The sequence below is a fragment of the Ranitomeya variabilis genome, chromosome 1 (genome assembly GCF_051348905.1).
Source record: "Ranitomeya variabilis isolate aRanVar5 chromosome 1, aRanVar5.hap1, whole genome shotgun sequence".
Lineage (NCBI taxonomy): Eukaryota > Metazoa > Chordata > Amphibia > Anura > Dendrobatidae > Ranitomeya > Ranitomeya variabilis.
The window spans coordinates 29,129,525-29,149,605 of record NC_135232.1 but is presented as its reverse complement, the minus strand read 5'-3'; the positions used below and the strand labels follow the sequence as shown (position 1 = coordinate 29,149,605).

General features: G+C 45.0%; 1 protein-coding gene across 2 annotated transcripts in view; it reads right to left on the bottom strand.

Annotated features, from left to right (window-relative positions):
- Nucleotides 1-20,081, bottom strand: part of RANBP3L (RAN binding protein 3 like) — a 49,615-nt gene that overhangs the window by 15,692 nt on the left and 13,842 nt on the right. For both annotated transcript variants that reach the window (XM_077281625.1, XM_077281630.1), the window contains exons 2-9: nucleotides 7,131-7,186; nucleotides 6,317-6,353; nucleotides 4,541-4,618; nucleotides 4,135-4,209; nucleotides 3,812-3,877; nucleotides 2,692-2,810; nucleotides 2,050-2,141; nucleotides 673-757 (exon numbers count right to left, since the gene is read on the bottom strand). In XM_077281625.1, the coding sequence (XP_077137740.1) occupies nucleotides 673-757; nucleotides 2,050-2,141; nucleotides 2,692-2,810; nucleotides 3,812-3,877; nucleotides 4,135-4,209; nucleotides 4,541-4,618; nucleotides 6,317-6,353; nucleotides 7,131-7,186 (608 nt within the window). The remainder of the gene's footprint in view (nucleotides 1-672; nucleotides 758-2,049; nucleotides 2,142-2,691; nucleotides 2,811-3,811; nucleotides 3,878-4,134; nucleotides 4,210-4,540; nucleotides 4,619-6,316; nucleotides 6,354-7,130; nucleotides 7,187-20,081) is intronic.

Below are 20,081 nucleotides of genomic sequence, written 5' to 3'. Positions count from 1 at the left end.
GGGCAATATACTACGTCACTGGGCAATATACTATGTGGCTCTGTGCTGTATACTACGTCACTGGGCAATATACTACGTCACTGGGCAATATACTACGTCACTGGGCAATATACTACGTCACTGGGCAATATACTACGTGGCTCTGTGCTGTATACTACGTGACTGGGCAATATACTACGTCACTGGGCAATATACTACGTAACTGGGCAATATACTACGTAACTGGGCAATATACTACGTCACTGGGCAATATACTATGTGGCTCTGTGCTGTATACTACGTCACTGGGCAATATACTACGTCACTGGGCAATATACTACGTAACTGGGCAATATACTACGTAACTGGGCAATATACTACGTCACTGGGCAATATACTACGTCACTGGGCAATATACTACGTCACTGGGCAATATACTACGTCACTGGGCAATATACTACGTCACTGGGCAATATACTACGTCACTGGGCAATATACTACGTCACTGGGCAATATACTACGTCACTGGGCAATATACTACGTCACTGGGCAATATACTACGTCACTGGGCAATATACTACGTGGACATGCATATTCTAGAATACCCGATGCGTTAGAATCGGGCCACCATCTAGTCCCTTATAATGACTTGTCACAACGTTTCCCTTTCCCAGATGCCCGTCTTCAGCTCACCATGACTCTTCTATCCATGTTCTGTCCAAAAACAAAATCCACATTATATTTGTGCGGCATAAACATTTGCTGGAAAGTCTGCATCCTGGATAAAGAGAAGAAGGAGGGGATCGTCATACAATAATCCGACAGTCTCGAGAATAAGAGTTTACTATATAAAATGCTTTAAAGGGACAATAAAACTTTAAAAAAAAGTATCACATGTAAAGTATAAGGGATAGGTAGAATGCAGACATACAGTCTACACCTGTGGCCGGGAGGAGACTTTCTGCAGCAGAAACCTTCCCTCGCTATATTATTCCCACCCCTACCAGTATTATAGCCCCTCAAAGCCCTGTGGATCTGTCGGGGTCCAAGTTATGAGACCCCCATTGATCGCTTAAACCATGGCACAGAAGTTCTCAGATTATGGATCAGCATGCACACAGTGGTGTATAGGCTCAATGAAAAGTCTTTGGGTCTGTCCTTCACTGCGGGCTGAGCTATTGCTGGGGGTCTCGGGATGTGGACCCCAACGATAAACACCACTTTTTAAAGATAGTTCTAACTTTAAAGGAACTTTCAAAATGTAGAAACTATATCCCTGTCCTTTCTCCCTTCATTTGGATCCTTTTGGTCTGATATTACAAATAATACTGTGAAATCTAACAATAAATGGTCTCTGGTCAGCCTTTCCAACATTATGAATCTTTATAGCATAATCTATTACCTTATTTTGCTTCCATCTCTCTCTTTCTCAACACCGTTGCTGAAAGTGCAGTTTTACCTGCTTATTTCATCCTCTTTTACGTGCTGCTTTGAACTGCTGCCCTAATGAAAAATACGCACTCAAACGCTATTTACAAAGACTCTCCTTTGTGAACTCCTCGGCTCCTCTTGCCCAGGCTCAGACAGTGATAGTGTCTGTAAACAGAGGCCGAGTACGGATTCTCCATAGAGCAGCAGTTCAAAGCAGCATGTAAAAGAGTATGAAGTAGGCAGTTAAAACAGTGCTTTCGGCATTGCGTTTGAGATAGAAAGAAGGAAAATCAGGTAACGTTGTAAATTAGAAAAATTCACAACTTTGATTAATATTTAACTAGAAAAAATGTGTTCGGCTGAAACTTGCCATTTTGGAACTACTTTTGGGTGAGGGACACAGTATTGGGTATATGTCTGCATATAGCACAGGAAGCTCAGCTTTAATTGAGAGGAAGACAAGTATACAAGACTATCAACAGATGTTGCTCTGCAGGTGGTTTCCTACACCCCCAAGGCTTTGATGGGTTCCATAAAATTCCTACTGATCAATAAAGATCCTAGGCAGATTCTTGTCACTCGGCGGTAGCACTTATGCTTCCCCTCCCCCACCTTACAGACACTTCTTGCTTATCTCACCTTATTCCAATGCCAGTGGTGCACGCAGGTCCAGGAGATGATTTCGGCTGATCAGCGTTGCTTGCTGGTGCGCTGCTTTTATCTACGTGTATCTGCCAAAATTAATAGGAAACTGTAGTCTCGTCTGTACAGAGTTACAGAAAGTGCCCTAAATCTGGAGTTTCCTTTGTTGGAGAGGGTGAGGGGCTGCAGACAGTCCTTTTTTTGTAAGGATTACCCAAAAATAGGCCGATCACAGATGCCCCAGCAATCATTTGTAATATGTTGGTCTTCAATTTCCCAGCAGCTCCCCCACAGGGGAAATCAAGTATTACAGAGTCAGGTCCTCCAGAGCAACACCGGCACTGAAGCTGCTCTCTACTCTGAAAATCTCTCCAATGGAAAGTTCTACAATTTCTGTTCCCTATTGATTTCTTGCTGTTCATGAACATTATGGCTGAAAACCTACAGTTGTATCCAGTCTAAGCAATCAACTAGAAGCTAAATCATATCAGCCGAGTCTGCTACAATGTATCAGTGCAGGAAAAAATGTAGCAACCTGGAGTCCACACTTGTGAATCACAGGACTGGCTACTACTGTAGCAGACCCTCAGCTGTGAGAAGTGTTGGGTCAGGAGCTTGGAATCTGAAATACAACGTTACCTTACTGTCTGGTCTGGTGGAGACGGCGGCGGCTTCTGTCTCCTCCACATCCCTGCGCACGGTGATCGGCGGAGGCTGCAGCGTCGCCGGTTTGATCACCGTCCAGGAGGGAACATTTCCTGCAGAATGTGGACAGTTACTTATCATGGACGTTACTCCCGGGGTAAGAGGACGTCATATGGCTAATGTGGCCGAGAGGAGGATGATAGAACCGCAGGGAGCTACGTCTCCACTAATGTGCAGAAATAAAAAGCATCGACAGGGAGAAGCTGGAGCGGAGGATGAGAGGTGTACTACCGGGTGCGCCGTCATCCTCAGCTAATTAGGAAATCTGCTGAGTGCAAGGTAGTGAGGCGATCCGGAGGGATCAATGGTCCTGACACAAGTCAGCTGAGTGCAGAACAACAACTCATCAATCTCACATCCACCCACCCATCTATCTATCATCTATCATCTATCATCTATCCATCCCCCCATTCATCCACCCACCCACGCATATATTCATCCATCCCTCCCTGCATCCATCCATCTATTCACCCATCCATCCACCCATTCATCCGACCAACCACCCATCCATCCACGCATCCCCCCATCCATGCACCCATCCATCCATCCCCCCATCCATCCATCCATGCTCCCATCCATCCAACCACCCATCCATTAATCCACACATCCATCCAACCACCCATCCATTCAACTACCCATCAATCCACCCATTTATACATCAATCCACACATCCACCCACCCATCCATCCATGCATCCACACACCCTTTCCCTCATCCACCCATCCATCCATCCACGCATCTACCCACCCATCCATCCATCTATCCATCATCCCTCCCTGCATCCATCCATCCCTCTCTGCATCCATCCTTCCATGATGAATCTGTCCGCATCAGTTTTTCATAAAATTATTTTTTGGTTTACAATATAAATGTGAATCTACTAAAAATGATAAACCCGGGTGTGAAACGAGCGAATGACTGGCTGTGCCATCCCCTCCCTGCATTCCCGGCTCAGCCGGATGGTGGAGGATGCGGGCAATGCTGGATCCGCTGATTTCAGCTCCAGCTTCTGCCTGAATAATGGATGAACAGAAGTGATGATAATGGCACAAACCTGCATCTGCGCTGCTCCTCTGCCCCTGCAGGAGTGTGGCCGGCATGAACACATTGTTCTTCAGCACTGTAATCACAGGACATGACAGTGATGAGGACTGGTCTGCAGGTCCATGATCACCCATATATACCCAACACATGGTATCACTACACCCAGACTTTCCAGGGCTTTTTTTGGATGTCAGCAGTGACTGTGATGGAGGGGTGATAACAAACGGGCAATTTATAGTTTTTATGTCCCCTGAGCTCCATGATGCTACCGGCGGCCGTGCCCTGCACACAGCGGCGCTGATCACTGAGGTCGATATACATTATCGCACTTACCGGGCTGATTGGGAGGAAAACTCGACAGCAAAGTAAAGGAGGAGGAGCGGACACGTTTCTCCAACAATCTGTGATCTGGAGAGTGAATGAGAACATGTATTACAAAGGGAAGAAAACAGCTTCCGACCTAATAAATTATCATTGGGGACCCTTATCTGTGACTACAAAGAGCGGCTATCCTCGGAGGACTCAGTAAGCCACTGCTTTATATGGACAGCCCATTCATTTCCATTGGAACCGTGCAGTGCTTCTTTTCTCCTGTGGTGGCGCTGCAGAGTCCCCCACAAACATCCAAAATATCGACCATCGCCCTCATCCATGGTCCTTGTCGGATATTGCAGGGATTACGCCGCTACCAGAGACTTGTTGAGCCCCTTATTCAAAAGATCAGATAAATAGAAGGTACCTGTATCGTAAGAGGACTGGCTTGGCCTGAACGTGAAGGAGGACGATCGGAGCCTCTTCTCAGGATGCACACAGAGACCTGCACAACGGGGAGAGAAGGACATCGTCTTATATCTGGAGACTATAACTCATTCTTAAAGGGCTGAGTATCTGCTGGCCGCCCGTTGCCTCCATCATCAGATTCTGGTCACCGCCCGTCGCCTCCATCATCAGTATCTGGTGACCGCCCATCCCCTCCATCATCAGTATCTGGTGACCGCCTGTCCCCTCCATCATCAGTATCTGGTGACCACTCATCACCTCCATCATCAGTATCTGGTGACCACCTGTCGCCTCTATCATCAGTATCTGGTGACCACCCGTCCCCTCCATCATCAGAATCTGGTGACCACCTGTCGCCTCTATCATCAGTATCTGGTACCGCCCATCACCTCAGTCATCAGTATCTGGTGACTACCTGTCGCCTCCATCATCAGATTCTGGTGACCACCTGTCGCCTCCATCATCAGTATCTGGTGACCACTCGTCACCTCCATTGTTAGTATCTGGTGACTTCCTGTCACCTCCATCATCAGTATCTAGTGACCGCCCATCGCCTCCATCATCAGTATCTAGTGACCGCCCGTCCCCTCCATCATCAGTATCTGGTGACCGCCCATCGCCTCCATCATCAGTATCTGGTGACCACTCGTCGCCTCCATCATCAGTATCTGGTGACTACCTGTCGCCTCCATCATCAGATTCTGGTGACCACCTGTCGCCTCCATCATCAGTATCTGGTGACTGCCCATCGCCTCCATCATCAGTATCTGAAATCTTTGCATTGTGGAGCCCCTGCTGATGCAGTATAACTACCTTGTGTCTTGTTGTTGCGCTCAGCCATGACATGGTGTTTGACCAGTGACATGAATCTGTCTTCTATAACTTCACCTCACCCTCCAACTGTTTCTGTGCCAGCTGTTTCCCCTTTGCTATGAAAATGTAATTGGTGACTTGCACATTTGAGCATAGTCCTATAACATCTCTGACTTTGTGCTGAGAAGAAATGATGGAGGCGACGGGCCCTCACCGGATATTGATGCTTTTTAGGTTTCTCTTTTGCTCATTCCCTTTGCATTTTGGTAATTGCTAAAAATTAACTCCTAACACTTCTATTATGAAAGTTTCTTACTTTGCAATTTTTTTTAGAACCTCCTAATAATTTTGCACCGTGCTGTATCCCACTTTAAAGGGAACCAGGCTGTGCGGTCATGCTTCATCTACACCTGCAGGAGGCAGCGCCCCTAGAAGACAATACTGACCCTTTAAGGAGCCAATCTAGAATCTTCTGTGCAGACATTTGCAGACAGCTGTTTCGGGGTTCTAGAATGCGTCAAGGTTCTTTTAAAGGGTCAATTGTATCTCGTAGCGTTACTACCTGTCGTTCTCTTCCTCAGTCATGGCATGGCTTTTTCCCCAGGGAGCCTCGCATGAACTATAAGGTCCCCAAATATCATCTTCACAGTATCATCAAGAAGAGCCTTTACCCCTTAGACCATTACTGGCTCTAGCACTTTGCAATCAGGAAACATAAATGTTGCTAAACTCTGAGTATAAAAGTCGATTGCAAAAAATTGTAACAATGTTGCTTTTTTGACAATCGCTATATCCCAAAATAATTGCAAAAACAAAAAATTGCAGAACGCGTGGGATTTTGCTGCGGAGCCCAATGATAGGCGTCTCCTACCATTCTCGCACCGCTCATGATTTAGGTCTACTATAAAAACAAACGACTTACTATTTTCGGCCTCCGTGGCGAAGTCTCCGGCGTGTCTCTATACGGGAAGACAGAAGGAACATTCTTACTACATTTACTGTTCACAAATGTTGCTCCAATCACACTGCTAACTTCAATCCCTTCACAAAAATGTACAAAAGCATAACACAAATGTGAGTAGATCCCGAACACCACCGACAAAAAGACAAAGCAGTTTCTGCCTTTAAAGCCCATGTTTCTGATTACTCCGATGCATGAAAAATTAAGCAACTTGACAAAGTCTTAACTAAAAATCTGCGTCTCCAAAGTTACAGACTACAAACAATGAGTAGTATACACATGCTGCATGTATACCAAGTTAAACCAAGCTCAATTTTTGTGTTTTTTTCTGTGCAAGCCAAGGTGTGGCCTCCCTTTCCTGAGTTGGAAATTACATTTAAAGGCTTCCCCAGACTGGTGTTCACGGGACGGGACCCGGTCCTTTTGTCTTCCCTCACACACTGAGGTCAACTCTGACACATGGTAAGTTTTTTAATATTGGACAGCTTAGGACCGTCCCGATCAGAGTCACCTTGTCGTGGTGGGATGGCTTTTATGCTATTTTTGATCAAAAACAGTGTTATTAAGAACCCTTAGTTATTTAAATGCACTTTTGCTTTTTTTACTTATTTAGTTACAGCAGGGTTTTTCTCATTTTGTTTCTTGTAGGTTTTGTATACAAACAATGAATAGTCAGCTCCACTCCCTGCTATCTGGCCGCTGCTTCTTGGCAAAACGCCAGGATCCCGTGCCTGAACTTTAAAAAAGGACGGGATCTAGGGGATTATCGGCATACCTTAAACGGACGATCCTTCTCGTGCAGGATCGCCGGCTGGGCGGGCCAGGATTTATCTGCAAAAGAAGAGAGAGGTGCGTTACGTGTGCATGTCGCGTTTCGAGCGCGGGGTAAACAGTCCCGAGCGACTAATGAATGTTTACAGCACGAAGATTTACGTAATTACAGCGGCACGCCATCTGCTGCACATACAATAGAGAGGTGCAGCATCTTCTCCAACCGGTAATTATCTGGATCAATTGTCCTTACATCAATAGACCATTACATCACAGTCCTAAAAACACATCTGCTGAAGACGAGCGCATTCCTACACGGCGGAGGATCCCTGCAGCCGATCCGGACGGATCAGCACAGCATGAAATTAATGCAAAATTGGAGAATTGCTTATGACAAACATATTCCAAGGGTAAATTATACAGTAGAAATATTCGGAGCTCACAACTGTTTCGTATTCCCTGCTGGTTCAGTGTCTGCAGAGGGCATGCTCTGTGGATTTGCATTTTGGAAGATTTCCTATCATGCATTGCTAATTGTAATGCTGCCACAGCGTTTGATCGTGCCTCCAATACCAGGGGGTGCTGGAGAGGGAAGATAGGTTGCATACATGGCGTAACACTACAGTGCAGCAGTGCAGGTGCCACTAGGTGGCGAGAGAGTGGTCAGACAAGCCAGGTCAGGAACGGACAGAAGATTCAGTACCAGGGGAAACAGCAATACACGTGGTCAGATACAAGCCAAAGAAGTCGGAGCCAGTCGGGAGCGGAGATGCCAGAGATGTGAGACAGAAAACAGGTCAGAGGACGAGCCGGGTCAGATACCAAAGGTCACAGCATATGGACTACACAGCAAGATGAGCAGGGAGCAGGAATGGGAAGGCAGGGGAACTGAGTAATCAGGGCAGAGGACACATCAGGGTGTCGTCATTCGCTCAAGCCGGGGGGGGGGGGGGGGGGGGGCAAGAATTATAGCTGACGGCCAGGCAGCCGTGGACTGAAATAGCAAAACAGATCCCAAAAAGAAGGCAAAGAAGGTTAACCCCTGCATAACCAGACCAGGGAGAGAATAATAAGAAACAAACCCCGGCCTGGATCATGACACTAATAACCGGTGGAAGTATGGATGAGAACTACCCGGCCAAGAAGTATACCAAAAACTGAGGTAGGTTGCAATATGGGGCATGTTTCCTTGCAGTTCTTATAAATGCACCATAGAAATGGTGTAACGCCACATCTATATATATATATAATTGTCTAAGGGGTACTTCCGTCTGTCTGCAACTTCCGTCATGGAAATCCCGCGTCGCTGATTGGTCTCGCCAGCTGCCTGTCCTGGCTGCCGCGACCAATCAGCGACAGGCACAGTCCGGCCAAGAATTAGTCCCTCCCTACTCCCATCCAGTCAGTGCCCGGCGCCCGCATACTCCCCTCCAGTCAGCGCTGACACAGGGTTAATGACAGCGTTAACGGACCGCGTTATGCCGCGGTGTAACGCACTCCGTTAACGCTGCTATTAACCCTGTGTGACCAACTTTTTACTATTGATGTTGCCTATGCAGCATAATAGTAAAAATATCTAATGTTAAAAATAATAAAAAAATGAAAAAACCTGCTATTATCACCTTCCGTCGTCCGACGAGGCGCGCGCGCCAGCTTTCGTTCCCAGAGATGCATTGCGAAATTACCCAGAAGACTTAGCGGTCTTCGCTGGATGCAGGTGGGTGAGTATAGAACTATTTTTTATTTTAATTTTTTTTTTTTTTTAACAGGGATATGGTGCCCACACTGTTATATAGTACGTGGGCTGTGTTATATACTGCATGGCTGCTATATACTACGTGGCCAGTGTTAGATACTGCGTGGGCTGTGTTATATGCTATGTGGGCTGTGTTATATGCTATGTGGGCTGTGTTATATGCTATGTGGGCTGTGTTATATACTGCGTAGGCTGTGCTATATATTACGTGGGCAGTGTTATATACTGTGTGGGCTGTGCTATATACTACATGGGCTGTGTTATATACTACGTGGGCTGTGTTATATACTACGTGGGCAGTGTTATATACTGCGTGGCCTGTGTTATATACTGCGTGGGCTGTTCTATATACTACGTGGGCTGTGCTATATACTACGTGGGCTGTGTTATATACTACGTGGGCTGTGTTATATACTGCATGGCCTGTGTTATATACTGCGTGGGCTGTGCTATATACTACGTGGGCTGTGTTATATACTACGTGGGCAGTGTTATATACTACGTGGCTGCTATATACTACGTGGGCAATACTACATGGGCAATGTCATATACTGCGTGGGCTGTGTTATATACTGTTTGGTAAGTGGCCTGTGCTATATACTATGTGGCTGCTATATGCATACATACATACATATTCTAGAATACCCGATGCGTTAGAATCGGGCCACCATCTAGTACAGTGTATAAATAGCGATACCACCATACAGCACGGTGTCGATATAGTGCCATAAATGCTGTCATACAGTTGCCTAAATAGCAACACGATAAAATGCAAACACCGACATACACTGTAGGATGTCATACTATAAATACTGCCTACAGAGCTCAAATAATACCAACATACAGCGATAAAAAAAAAAACAAAAGAAGAAGAGATAGAACAAAAGTAATAACCTAAATAAAAGATAACATAACACAAAAATAGAAATCAATTAAAAAAATAATATAGTAAAAAACCCAGTCAAAGAAATACAAAGCACCGTCCCCCATGTTTTGAGCCCCCTTACTAATGAACCACTGGCACCGAGTCTCCTCCACCAGCCCAGTATTGACCCCAAGTCTCCCAAGTATTGTAATTAGAGGAAAATACTAATGTCATTATAGTTCGTGCTTTGAACTACTTTTTTTTCTGCCTTTTTACTGAAATCAGACAGAATTTTAAAAATAATAATTTATTTTACTATTGAATTTTTTATCTACTAATGTTATTACCCTAAACGTAACTTTAAAGCTAAGGCTACCCCTATGTCATATCCTAGGGGAATCTAACCCTAACCCTATGTCTAAGCCTAGCCCTAAGCCTAAACCTAGCCCTGTATCTAACCCTAGCCCTATGTCTAATCTTAGCCCTAAGCCTAAACTAAGCTCTATATCTAACTCTGGCCCTAAGCCTACGCGTAGCCCTATAATTAACCCTAGCCCTAAGCGGAGTCCTATGTCTAATCTTAGCCCTAAACCTAAACTAAGCCCTATAATTAACCCTAGCTCTAAGCTGAAGTGTAGCCCTATGTCTAATCCTAGCCATAGCCCTAACCTTAGCTCTTTGTCTAACTATAACCCTTTGTATAAACCTAACCCTATGCTTAACCCTAGCCCTAAGACTAACCCTAACTCAGTGTCTAACCATAGAGCTATATCGAACCTTACCCATAAACTTTGGTCTCCGGGACAACCATCCCTATGTCCTAATCCTAGCCCTATATCTAGCTCTAAGCCTAACCTTAGCCCTAAGCCAAACTAGCACTATGTCAAACCATAGCCCTATGTTAAACCCTAGCTCTAAGCCTAACCAATGTCTAACCAAAGACCTATGTCTAAGTCTGGCCCTATGTCTAAACCTAGCCCTAAGCCTAACTCGAGCCCTAAGTCTAACCATAGCACTGTATCTAGCGCGGTGTATAGAGAGCGACGCGTGCAACCGTGCCCCCGACACTGATCTAATTATGACCCTGCTGTAAGTCTGTACACAGAGCAGTGACTGAAACCATGCCAGCGCCATCCACGCCGTGATTACATGTAAGGGGTCTTGAAGGTATCTAGGACTGGGGCCACAAGTATCCCTGGTCCCAAAGGTACCTCTAAAGGTGAGGAGGTTTGGGCCACCAGCCTTACTGTTCTCCTGTTATTCCATAAGCTGTCCCCTACCTCTCCGCCAGGAAGCCTGGGACAGAAATGCTAGTGTTTTGACATGTAAGACAGAAAGGGATAACAGAACAACTAAAATACAAGCACCAAAGGTAGAGAGGTGTATAGGGAAGGGTAGGAATGTACCAAACAAATAGGAATAGGACAAAAAGGAAAGCATACACCCTAAAACACCAACAATCTCCAGCAGCAACAACCTCCAACTCAGCACGGTGACATCAAGGAGCTAGGAAGCAAAACTCTCACTGGCAAGAAAGAAAAGGTCTGACCACATTTTATGGGGAGAGGAAATGACCAGGTCAGGAACAGCTGTGAGATGGAGCTGCAAGTTTCTGGCCAGCATAGAAAAGGTCACTAACCTCTTCAGCACCAAAGGAAACAAAAATCCATTTAATATGAAACACAAACGCACCGGCTAAATGGAAGATCTGCGATTCTCAATACGTTGTGATCTTCTAACCGCAGATCTCCCTGGAGGACGTGAAACACTCGTGACACCTCGTGACTGAAACCAGAACACTGCCAGGCAGAATAAAGCTAATTTATTCCTGGCCTCGGGGGTGGGGGTATTCCGAGTGCGGTGGGAAGGTTCAGAGCTATTTACCTGCAGATTAACCCTATATCTGCAGGTTAATATTTTTTTAAAGTGCCAGGTTCCCATTAAAGGGATAGGAAAAACATGATTTATTTTGTACAAAACCAGCGCCTCACCTTCCATGGGTTGTGTCTGGTATTGTATTTCTGCTTCACTGAAGTGTATGGGGCCGAGCTGCAATATCAAATGCAACCTGTGACTAAGAGGGGCGCTGTTTTTGGTAGAAAGTGGTCATGTTTTTCTAATCCTGTTCTAAAGGGTTAAAAAAAAGGGTAAAAACAAGCACAACATTTCATGACCTGTGATGACAGCGCACAAGTTACATAGTGGCGGTGTGTATAATGTGGATTACTACTATATAAACATCCTCCGTCACTCCGGCCACGAGGGAGGGCGGTGGTGGTAAACACCGGATCAGGCTGGGCCCGGCTGGTTCTCAGCTCTCGGCAGAAGCATTACTGGGACAAAGAAAAGGATCAAGAGAGAGGACATGACTGGCACTGCAACTGGCAGCCGGACAGCAATGCCTGCGCCTGCCAGGAGATGACACAATGTACATTAATAGTGCACTAAGCCGCCCGCTGTCACACACAGGATCCCGCCTGCACCGCTCAGGGAAATGCAGAGGAAAAGACGGACAAGAGGTGATCAGCACAGACAAAGGGTCATCACATCCCACCGGTCACATCGTGTTACATACTGCTAGAACGTATCAACGGAACACAGAATATACTGCGGGAAGAGCAGAACTCCGACTACAGCAAATAAAGGATACAGTCCGGAGTATAATGTAACTCAGGATCAGGAATGTAATGTATGTACACAGTGACTGCACCAGCAGAATAGTGAGTGCAGCTCTGGGGTATAATACAGGAGGTAACTCAGGATCAGTAATGTATGTACACAGTGACTGCACCAGCAGAATAGTGAGTGCAGCTCTGGGGTATAATACAGGATGTAACTCAGGATCAGTAATGTAATGTATGTACACAGTGACTGCACCAGCAGAATAGTGAGTGCAGCTCTGGGGTATAATACAGGAGGTAACTCAGGATCAGTAATGTATGTACACAGTGACTGCACCAGCAGAATAGTGAGTGCAGCTCTGGGGTATAATACAGGATGTAACTCAGGATCAGTAATGTAATGTATGTACACAGTGACTGCACCAGCAGAATAGTGAGTGCAGCTCTGGGGTATAATACAGGAGGTAACTCAGGATCAGTAATGTATGTACACAGTGACTGCACCAGCAGAATAGTGAGTGCAGCTCTGGAGTATAATACAGGATGTAACTCAGGATCAGTAATGTAATGTATGTACACAGTGACTGCACCAGCAGAATAGTGAGTGCAGCTCTGGAGTATAATACAGGATGTAACTCAGGATCAGTAATGTACTGTATGTACACAGTGACTGCACCAGCAGAATAGTGAGTGCAGCTCTGGGGTATAATACAGGAGGTAACTCAGGATCAGTAATGTAATGTATGTACACAGTGACTGCACCAGCAGAATAGTGAGTGCAGCTCTGGGGTATAATACAGGAGGTAACTCAGGATCAGTAATGTATGTACACAGTGACTGCACCAGCAGAATAGTGAGTGCAGCTCTGGGGTATAATACAGGATGTAACTCAGGATCAGTAATGTAATGTATGTACACAGTGACTGCACCAGCAGAATAGTGAGTGCAGCTCTGGGGTATAATACAGGAGGTAACTCAGGATCAGTAATGTATGTACACAGTGACTGCACCAGCAGAATAGTGAGTGCAGCTCTGGGGTATAATACAGGATGTAACTCAGGATCAGTAATGTAATGTATGTACACAGTGACTGCACCAGCAGAATAGTGAGTGCAGCTCTGGGGTATAATACAGGATGTAACTCAGGATCAGTAATGTACTGTATGTACATAGTGACTGCACCAGCAGAATAGTGAGTGCAGCTCTGGGGTATAATACAGGATGTAACTCAGGATCAGTAATGTAATGTATGTACACAGTGACTGCACCAGCAGAATAGTGAGTGCAGCTCTGGAGTATAATACAGGATGTAACTCAGGATCAGTAATGTACTGTATGTACACAGTGACTGCACCAGCAGAATAGTGAGTGCAGCTCTGGGGTATAATACAGGATGTAACTCAGGATCAGTAATGTAATGTATGTACACAGTGACTGCACCAGCAGAATAGTGAGTGCAGCTCTGGAGTATAATACAGGATGTAACTCAGGATCAGTAATGTAATGTATGTACACAGTGACTGCACCAGCAGAATAGTGAGTGCAGCTCTGGGGTATAATACAGGATGTAACTCAGGATCAGTAATGTAATGTATGTACACAGTGACTGCACCAGTAGAATAGTGAGTGCAGCTCTGGAGTATAATACAGGATGTAACTCAGGATCAGTGATGTAATGTATGTACACAGTGACTGCACCAGCAGAATAGTGAGTGCAGCTCTGGGGTATAATACAGGATGTAACTCAGGATCAGTAATGTAATGTATGTACACAGTGACTGCACCAGCAGAATAGTGAGTGCAGCTCTGGGGTATAATACAGGATGTAACTCAGGATCAGTAATGTAATGTATGTACACAGTGACTGCACCAGCAGAATAGTGAGTGCAGCTCTGGAGTATAATACAGGATGTAACTCAGGATCAGTAATGTAATGTAATGTATGTACACAGTGACTGCACCAGCAGAATAGTGAGTGCAGCTCTGGGGTATAATACAGGATGTAACTCAGGATCAGTAATGTAATGTATGTACACAGTGACTGCACCAGCAGAATAGTGAGTGCAGCTCTGGGGTATAATACAGGATGTAACTCAGGATCAGTAATGTAATGTATGTACACAGTGACTGCACCAGCAGAATAGTGAGTGCAGATCTGGAGTATAATACAGGATGTAACTCAGGATCAGTAATGTAATGTATGTACACAGTGACTGCACCAGCAGAATAGTGAGTGCAGCTCTGGGGTATAATACAGGATGCAACTCAGGATCAGTAATGTAATCTTTGTACACAGTGACTGCACCAGCAGAATAGTGAGTGCAGCTCTGGAGTATAATACAGGATGTAACTCAGGGTCAGTAATGTAATGTATGTACACAGTGACTGCACCAGCAGAATAGTGAGTGCAGCTCTGGGGTATAATACAGGATGTAACTCAGGATCAGTAATGTAATGTATGTACACAGTGACTGCACCAGCAGAATAGTGAGTGCAGCTCTGGAGTATAATACAGGATGTAACTCAGGATCAGTAATGTAATGTAATGTATGTACACAGTGACTGCACCAGCAGAATAGTGAGTGCAGCTCTGGGGTATAATACAGGATGTAACTCAGGATCAGTAATGTAATGTATGTACACAGTGACTGCACCAGCAGAATAGTGAGTGCAGCTCTGGGGTATAATACAGGATGTAACTCAGGATCAGTAATGTAATGTATGTACACAGTGACTGCACCAGCAGAATAGTGAGTGCAGATCTGGAGTATAATACAGGATGTAACTCAGGATCAGTAATGTAATGTATGTACACAGTGACTGCACCAGCAGAATAGTGAGTGCAGCTCTGGGGTATAATACAGGATGCAACTCAGGATCAGTAATGTAATCTTTGTACACAGTGACTGCACCAGCAGAATAGTGAGTGCAGCTCTGGAGTATAATACAGGATGTAACTCAGGGTCAGTAATGTAATGTATGTACACAGTGACTGCACCAGCAGAATAGTGAGTGCAGCTCTGGAGTATAATACAGGATGTAACTCAGGATCAGTAATGTAATGTATGTACACAGTGACTGCACCAGCAGAATAGTGAGTGCAGCTCTGGAGTATAATACAGGATGTAACTCAGGATCAGTAATGTAATGTATGTACATAGTGACTGCACCAGCAGAATAGTGAGTGCAGCTCTGGGGTATAATACAGGCTGTAACTCAGGATCAGTAATGTAATGTATGTACACAGTGACTGCACCAGCAGAATAGTGAGTGCAGCTCTGGAGTATAATACAGGATGTAACTCAGGATCAGTAATGTAATGTATGTACACAGTGACTGCACCAGCAGAATAGTGAATGCAGATCTGGATTATAATACAGGAGGTAACTCAGGATCAGTAATGTAATGTATGTACACAGTGACTGCACCAGCAGAATAGTGAGTGCAGCTCTGGGGTATAATACAGGAGGTAACTCAGGATCAGTAACGTAATGTATGTACACAGTGACTGCACCAGCAGAATAGTGAGTGCAGATCTGGAGTATAATACAGGATGTAACTCAGGATCAGTAATGTAATGTATGTACACAGTGACTGCACCAGCAGAATAGTGAGTGCAGCTCTGGGGTATAATACAGGATGTAACTCAGGATCAGTAATGTAATGTATGTACACAGTGACTGCACCAGCAGAATAGTGAGTGCAGCTCTGGGGTATAATACAGGATGTAACTCAGGATCAGTAATGTAATGTATGTACACAGTGACTGCACCAGCAGAATAGTGAGTGCAGCTCTGGGGTATAATACAGGATGTAACTCAGGATCAGTAATGTAATGTATGTACACAGTGACTGCACCAGCAGAATAGTGAGTGCAGATCTGGAGTATAATACAGGATGTAACTCAGGATCAGTAATGTAATGTATGTACACAGTGACTGCACCAGCAGAATAGTGAGTCCAGCTCTGGGGTATAATACAGGATGTAACTCAGGATCAGTAATGTAATCTTTTTACACAGTGACTGCACCAGCAGAATAGTGAGTGCAGCTCTGGAGTATAATACCGGATATAACTCAGGATCAGTACAGGATATGTAATGTATGTACACAGTGACTGCACCAGCAGAATAGTGAGTGCAGCTCTGGGGTATAATACAGGATGTAACTCAGGATCAGTAATGTAATGTATGTACACAGTGACTGCACCAGCCAAATAGTGAGTGCAGCTCTGGAGTATAATACAGGATGTAACTCAGGATCAGTAATGTAATGTATGTGCACAGTGACTCCACCAGCAGAATAGTGAGTGCAGCTCTGGGGAATAATACAGAATGTAACTCAGGATCAGTAATGTATGTACACAGTGACTGCACCAGCAGAATAGTGAGTGCAGCTCTGGAGTATAATACAGGATGTAGCTCCTAGAGGATCAGTTCCTATAAGTAAAGCCTGTTAAATGCAGAAGTGCTGAACAATACTTGGTGATTATTGCAATTAACAACTGTGATGTGTAGTTGGAGTTTTCCTTTAGGACAACAGAGTAGATACAAGTTATTTACATAAACACAACTGATTTCTTTCATAAGAAAATTGTCCCACTATAGAGATTCAGAATACACAGGATTATCCTGCACAGCCCCAGGGAGGACGTGGACTGCGAACGCCGGCTCTTCACCCGTACAGAGTAATCTTTCATTCTGAAGTGCCGACCAGAAGAATCCTGCCAGTAGGTTAATGAGAGAAGATACCTGCACAACCAGCACGTTTCAGATGACTGGTGAGAGGACTCTGCTGCAGGAAAAGCCAATCTGCATACAGTTGTGCTCAAAAGTTTACATACCCCAGCAGAATTTTTGCTTTCTTGGCCTTTTTTCAGAGAATATGAATGATAACACCAACACTTTTTCTCCACTCATGGTTAGTGGTTGGGTGAAGCCATTTATTGTCAAACTACTGTGTTCTCTTTCTAAACCATAATGACAATCTAAAATATCCAAATGTCCCTGATCAAAAGTTCACATACCCTGGTGATATTGACCTGATAACATGCACAGAAGTTAACACAAATGGGGTTGAATAGCTACTGAAGGAAACATCCTCACTTGTGACCTGTTTGATTTTATGCACACACTGATTACAAGCTGAATGAGTTTCTGGGCTCCAGACAGACTCTTTGTCAGAATTCTCAATGGATCTACGGGAAAAATTAGTTGAACTGTATAAAACAGGAAAGGGATACAAAAAGATATCCAAGGAATTGATAATGCCAGTCAGCAGCGTTCAACATGTGATTAACAAATGGAAAATCAGGGGCTCTGTAAAAACAAAACCATGGTCAGGCAGAAAAACAAATGTCGTCCACAACTGCCAGGAAAATTGTTCGGGATGCAAAGAAAAACCCACAAATAACATCAGCTGAAATACACGACTCTCTGAAAACTAGCGGTGTGGATGTTTCAAGATGCAGGAGGAACTTGAAGAAAAATGGGCTGCATGGTCGAGTCGCCAGAAGAAAGCCATTACTGCACAAATGCCACAAAGTATCTCACCTACAATACGCAAAACAGCACAGAGACAAGCCTCAAAACTTCTGGAACAAGGTAATTTGGAGTGATGAGACCAAAACTGAACTTTTTGGCCACAACCATAAACATTACATTTGGACAGAGGTCAACAAGGCCTGTGATGAAAGGAACACCATTCCTACTGTAAAGCACGTAGGTGGATCGCTGATGTTTTGGAGATGTGTGAGTTACAAAGGCAGAGGAAACTTGGTCAAAGGTGAAGGAAAGATGAATGCTGCACGTTATCAGCAAATACTGGAGGCAAATTTGCCCTCATCAGCCCAGAAGCTGCGCATGGGACGTACTTGGACGTTCCAACATGACAACGATCCAAAACACAAGGCCAAGTTGACCTGTCATTGGCTACAGCAAAACAAAGTGAAGGTTCTGGAGTGGCCATCTCAGTCTTCTGACCTCAATATCATTGAGCCACTCTGGGGAGATCTCTAGCGCGCAGTTCATGCTAGACAGCCCAGGAAATTACAGGAACTGGAGGCTTTTTGCCAAGAAGAGTGGGCAGCTTTACCATCTGAGAAAATAAAGAACCTCATCCACAACTACCACAAAAGACTTCAAGCTGTCATTGATGTCAGAGGGGGCAATACGCAGTATTAAGGAATGGGGTATGTGAACTTTTGATCAGGGTCATTTGGATGTTTTGGGTTGTCATTATGATTTAAAAAGAGAAAAAACAGTAGTGTGACAATAAATGGCTTCACCCACCACTGACTGAGTGGAGAAAAAGTGTTGGTGTTATCATTCACATTCTCTGAAAAAAGGCCAAGAAAGCAAAAATTCTGCCGGGGTATGTAAACTTTTGAGCACAACTGTTTGTGTATATTGACCTCTATGGGCTGCATATTACAGCTCAGTTCACATTGAGTTGTTACTGTCCTTACAAGAAACTTTCCATAAATCTACAGTAGAAGTAAAAATTGGAAACTTTGCAATATACCTTATAAGAAAAATCTGCTTTTTTATCTCCTGAACTCACGATTGTGAAATACTGCTAGAATCTGTCCTGCTTAATCTAAATTAGATAGGCTGCCAGGTCACTGAGGGAGCAAGAGTTAAGGCCCCGTCTCACATAGCGAGATCGCTAGCGAGATCGCTGCTGAGTCACAAGTTTTGTGACGCAACAGCGACCTCCATAGCGATCTCGCTATGTGTGACACGTACCAGCGATCAGGCCCCTGCTGCGAGATCGCTGGTCGTGTCGGAATGGCCTGGACCTTTTTTTGGTCGTTGAGGCCCCGCTGACATCGCTGAATCGGTGTGTGTGACACCGATCCAGCGATGTCTTCACTGGTAACCAGGGTAAACATCGGGTTACTAAGCGCAGGGCCGCGCTTAGTAACCCGATGTTTACCCTGGTTACCAGCGTAAATGTAAAAAAAAACAAACAATACATACTCGCCTTCTGATGTCCGTCAGGTCCCTTGCCGTCTGCTTCCTGCTCTCACTGACTCCCGGCCGTACAGTGAGAAGTGAGAGCACAGCGGTGACGTCACTGCTGTGCTCTCAGCTCTCAGTGTACGGCGGCTCAGTCAGTGAGAGCAGGAAGCAGACGGCAAGGGACCTGGACACCGAAAGGCGAGTATGTACTGTTTGTTTTTTTTGGTAACCAGGGTAAACATCGGGTTACTAAGCGCGGCCCTGCGCTTAGTAACCCGATGTTTACCCTGGTTACCCGGGTGCTGCAGGGGGACTTCGGCATCGTTGAAGACAGTTTCAACGATGCCGAACTCGTTCCCCTGATCGTTGGTCGCTGGGGAGAGCGGTCTGTGTGACAGCTCCCCAGCGACCACACAACGACTTACCAACGATCACGGCCAGGTCGTATCTCTGGTCGTGATCGTTGGTAAATCGCTATGTGAGACGGGGCCTTTAAGTTGTTTGTGCAAAGCTATGAAAAGGAGAGCAGGAGAAGGAGGAAGGCGCAGAGTGAAAGAGAAACTCAGACACACAGGTGTAGCTGCCTGCTGGTATGTGTTTTATTGCAACCAAAGCTGGATTCACAGCTACACTGCTCAGTAATTCGGTATTATGTCATGAATGCTGCTACCTCCTATTAAAGAATATTTGCCACCTGGTCAAAAGTGTTCAGTTTTTGCGCTCATCTTATGTCTGCTATTACCCCGAGTATT